This window comes from Gopherus evgoodei, chromosome 2, assembly GCF_007399415.2.
Source record: "Gopherus evgoodei ecotype Sinaloan lineage chromosome 2, rGopEvg1_v1.p, whole genome shotgun sequence".
NCBI classification, from domain to species: domain Eukaryota; kingdom Metazoa; phylum Chordata; order Testudines; family Testudinidae; genus Gopherus; species Gopherus evgoodei.
Genome location: NC_044323.1, coordinates 108,403,829 through 108,408,857, shown reverse-complemented (window position 1 = coordinate 108,408,857; position 5,029 = coordinate 108,403,829). Strand labels below are relative to the sequence as shown.

General features: G+C 39.6%; 1 protein-coding gene and 1 pseudogene across 1 annotated transcript; both read right to left on the bottom strand.

The window, feature by feature from the left end:
- Positions 1–1,168: 1,168 nt before the first annotated feature.
- Positions 1,169–1,867, bottom strand: LOC115644920 (annotated as a pseudogene).
- Positions 1,868–4,075: 2,208 nt separating this feature from the next.
- Positions 4,076–4,786, bottom strand: LOC115644980 (hsc70-interacting protein-like). Its single transcript, XM_030549398.1, has one exon. It carries the CDS (start codon positions 4,784–4,786, stop codon positions 4,076–4,078), a length of 711 nt encoding a protein of 236 aa, XP_030405258.1.
- Positions 4,787–5,029: the final 243 nt, after the last annotated feature.

Sequence of the window (5,029 nt, the reverse complement as noted above, 5' to 3'; positions counted from 1 at the left end):
GAGGAGATTTTACTACTGGAAATTCACTTAGGAAATATAACTGAACCAAAAATAACTTAGTTTCCAAATATAAATGATTTGTTTACAAAATTGTGGAGAAAGTCTGGTAAAATTCTAAGTGGCAGTGATGGAGAAGGGAAAAAAGTGCCTGCTCTGGTTAAAATATGAAGATGTTAAATGATATCTTCTCATTAAAGCTCTGTTCCTCCCATATCTGGTTTCTGAATTAAATATTGTGGCAGAGCACTGAATGCTTCATTGAGTAAACATGGGATTTTCAAAGGCACTCAGTCTTGGCATAACTGTGCTTCCATTGAAGGCAATTTAAATTTTTCAACCGAGCTCAATGGGAGCATAATTAGGCCAATGCTTTGCACTTTTGAAAATTGCAAAGGTGCTCTATACCAGTATAGCTATTCCCAGACAGGAAAAGGAATAAGCTATACTAATATAAAGCACTCTTCTGTTTAGGCTTCAAAGGATAAGATTATTATCAGTACATACTGGTAAAAATTGATTTCAGTTTGCACACACAGAGATGAAAAAATATGTCAATTTATAATCATAGAAATTTACATATAGGCAAAGTAAGAAAAATGCTTTATAATTTAGATTTTGATTTAAGAGATAGGTCCACTTTGTATTTTTACATGTGATAGACAATTAGTGTTTTAATTATAATAAAGCTTTAACTTTTTTGAATCTCAGTGTCTGTCATTAATTATTGTCTGACCTCCATAATTCCCTCCAAAAGTAAATAAAGTAAGAAAAAATGTGTAAAAATAAACATGAATATAATCCATTGAAATTCTAAGAAAATCAAATTCTGTCAAACCTACTATATCCATGGTAGGGGTTGTAGTGATTGAAGTGTTTGGTTTAAAAATAAAATCACACCCCTAAGTGAAATACTTATACTGGTACAAAAACTATATGTAGCCCAGGCCTTAAAGAGACATTATAAAGGATAAATCATGTTTTGTCATAAACCTTACATTTATTTGAATGAAAAGGCCATTTATGGTTGACTTCAGTCATACTGACCAATTAACTTCATGAACTTGCAGTTGCTCTGGTATTTGTAAATGTTATCTGGGTTCCAGGTCACATCCATCCATGCTATTATAATCCTTGGATCCAGAATGGTTGTAAAAAAGTCAAAGTACTTCTACCAGATACTAATCATCCATTGCCAGGTACTTTCCTCTTTCTGGGTTCTCTTTTGCTTTTCCAAGGCCAATTTTACCTTTTCCAGTATCTTGCGGTGTGCCTTTAATTCATGCTTACGCTCACACATTTGCTGATGGTTAACAATCTCCTCAGCCCTTGGTTGTGCATTCTTTAGCATGGTGTTGGTATCTTCATCATAATCCAGTTGACATGCAAAGGTAAAATCTTGGGCTTCCTCCTCCCCGTGCCCCCAAAGCAGGTGTGCTTGTCCTGTCCTCTTGTCAGACTCTGCTGAATTGGGGTTAAGCTCACAGGCTCTGTCACAGTCTCTAATGGCAGCATTCGGCTTCTGCAGCTTCACAAAAGCACTGGCTCGGTTAACATACAAGAGGGTGAAGTGAGGATTCAGCTTGATAGCATCTGTGAACAAGTCAATAGCTTTCTGAAGTTCATTTTCATCCAGGGCGGCAAAGGCATGTTCCCTCTTTTCATTGGCCTGATTTATCATCTCATTTGTTATTTCCAAATATTCATCTCCCATTTCTTGGGGAACATCCAGATCTGGTTCAATAACACCATCATCCTCAATTTCCAAGTCACTTTCCTCACTCTCAGCTGCTTCAGGTTGTTTCCCTTGCTCCTTGAATGTCTTCTCTGCAGAGCCATGTTTCACTGAACATAATATGGTATCTCCCATGCTATCTATAGAGTCCCGCAGGAAACTCAATTGCTTGGCTCTCAAAAGAGTTGGATCCTGGCTGTAGAGATCCACCAAGGCCTGAAGTTCAGTAATTTTTTTTTGGATCCATAGTGGCTTGGCCAGAAGGGAGCTGGGCAACACAGACTGTGCTGGGGCAGAGGGAAAAGATAAAAGCTGTAGCAGTTGCTTAACTACTAACTCAATGTGAGACTATACTATGGAGGAACAAGCTAAACTTGTATGTTCCCTTCTGACTGTGGTCTTTATACTGCAGTTTGCAAATACGTATATGGTGTGTTTTTTGAAGGTGTCATTCTCTATTACAGCTCTGGTTATGTCATAAATTCTGATGATGTAATAAATTATGATATCATCTGAACCCACAAAAAGATTATCTATTTAATCACCAGACATGCATTCACTGAACTACATATATTATAGGAAAGCGCCAGGGGAAAGCGGCTGACCATCCACCTATATTTTTACTGGAATGTTATGACCTTTTATTAATATATGTGTAAATAATAAGATTAGTTTGATCCCTTTATTTATTTTTAAAGAATATGAGATCTTGCATTGCTATATAGAGGGTAATGCAACAATTTTTACTGCATGGGCTTCATAGATGCAATCATATTGTGATTATAGAATATTTTACCTCTCATTATTTTATGACTACTGTAGTAATTATAACACCAGATATTAGGCACTATAGCCAAGCTGTATCAGCATTTCCATTAAAGGCCCCTACAGTATATTTACTATTAATTACCTCTGAGTCAAAACACAGCAGATTGATTCTTGACCAAGGAAGGAAGCTTTTTCCTTAATTTTGAGTAATATCTGTCCTGTACATTTTTTTTTAATGGAGAGATCACTGTGTCTTCAGAATGTTTATTTTCCTCACCCCTAAACAGGCAAGATACATACAGTTTACACTTGATAATTCAGTGTAAACTGTAACAGAAGACAGAGAATAATTTTGGATAATAAAATACATTTTCGGTAGGAAATTTTATCCTCTTTTGAATAACACAGTTTGTGACTACTGACGTTTAGATAATCAAGATTACACTGTGAAATAGCCACTTATTCCTGATTCAGAGCAGAAATTTTCTGATGTTTTCATAAGATTCACTAGAAATGCACACTCGCTTTTCTATAAATATCACTGATAAAAATCATTACAAATTTGAAATGTTACATAGTTAAATATGCTGTCTGATAACCACTCTTTTGAATGATTACACTGTATTTGCAATGAGATTAGTGTGCCATTCACATAAGTAATAATCAGTTTTACAGTCAGTGCTTTCTAGTTTATCTTCATAAAAGAGAAGCATCCCGGTCTCCGTAGACAGGCTTGTGCTATGAAACAATCACATGGATAATCTTCCCTCCCTATAACATCCTTGTGGCTACCATAGCAATTGCATATACGGAAAAAGCAATTTTAGAAAGGCACTTACTTTTTTTTTTTCAAATGTGATATAGTAACTGAAAACAGAGAAAAATCTGGAATCACGTAACCAGATTTTTCTCTATGAACCAGTAGTAGAGTACAAACCCGTTTACACACGGATGTTAGGAGTCAAGGTGTCATGACCGCGTGTTAACAGACTGCAGGTTAAGAGGGCCATGCTGAAATATCTTAAGATATCTATATAGACATGTATATTTATCTAAGATTACATACATATTCACAGTGTCCCAAATACTGCAGGCGTATCTGTTAATGGTGCTTTGCAAGAATATAAATTTAAATGTGTAATCCAATAAAACCATTATTATGACTACACAGGGGTGAAAGTAACTCAGAACATTTACCGTATGGGGCAGGGCTCTGGCCCCCAGAGGAGCAGGGCCTTGGGCAGAAGGGGTGGGGCTAGGAGTCAGCATCCCCCAGCCAGCCCTTCCAGGCCACCTGGTCTGTGCCACCCAGGGTTCCTGTGGTGATTTAAAGGGTCCGGGACTCCGGATGCCACTGCTGCAGTAGCGGCATCCAGAGCCCCAGGCCCTTTTAAATCACCATCCCCAGGGCAGCTGCTCCCTTTGTCCCCCCTGCCCAACGGCCCCTGAGGAGGGGAAAAAGAATACTCAAAGCGCTGCTGTGGCAAAGGACCATTCTTAAAACACTGCCATGGCGGCGCTTTAATGTCCCTGCCCTTTTTGCCTCCCCTGTTGGTGGGCCTGCTGGTAGGGTCCCTACCAGCAGGGCCACCGTTGGGGATGGAGGGGGGAAGGGGCAGCACTTTCAGGACGGTTCTTTTCCATGGCAGCGCTTTGAGGATCCTTAAAATGCTGCCACAGCAAAGGACTGTCCTTAAAGCACTGCCGTGGCAGTGCTTTAAAGTTGCTGCTCCTTCCCAGCTCCCCCCTTGGCGGTAAAGACATACAACACGTTTCCGCTGAACTGGGGTTAAGCTCACAGGCTCTGTCACAGTCTCTAATGGCAGCATTCGGCTTCTGCAGTTTCACAAAAACACTGGCTCGGTTAACGTACAAGAGATTGAAGTGAGGATTCAGCCTGACAGCATCTGTGAACAGGTCAATGGCTTTCTGAAATTCACCTTCATTCAGGGAGGCAAAGGTGTGTTCCCTCTTTTCATTGGTCTGGTCTATCATCTTGTTTGTTTTTTCCAAATATTCATCTCCCATTTCTTGGGGATCATCCAGATCTGGTTCAATAACACCATCATCCTCAATTTCCAAATCACTCTCAGCTGCCTCTGGTGATTCCTCCTCCTTCTTGGATGTCTTCTCTATAGAGGTATTGTACTGAAGAAGTGATATAGGATCTCCTATGATCTTCACATTGTCACACAGTAAACTTAGCTGCTTAGCCCTCAGGAGGTCTGGATCCTGTCTGTATAAATGCACGAGGGCCTGCAGTTTTTTCAGTCTCCTAAGATCCATGACACTCTGACCTGCACAGTATAGAGGAATTGGCAGGTTGCTGTTCTGCTTGTAAGCAGAGAGAGATGAATTAAACAGTAAGCTCTTCAGAAGAGAAAATCACTATGGAGCTGCAAATGAACAGAACAACCTGTAGCTTTCCCGTGCACTAGTATAATGCTGCCAGTCGTTAAAAGGCTGTAGCTCCAACTCTTTGGATTGATGTCATAATACATGCAAGTGCTGATGGTGATATAATCAGTT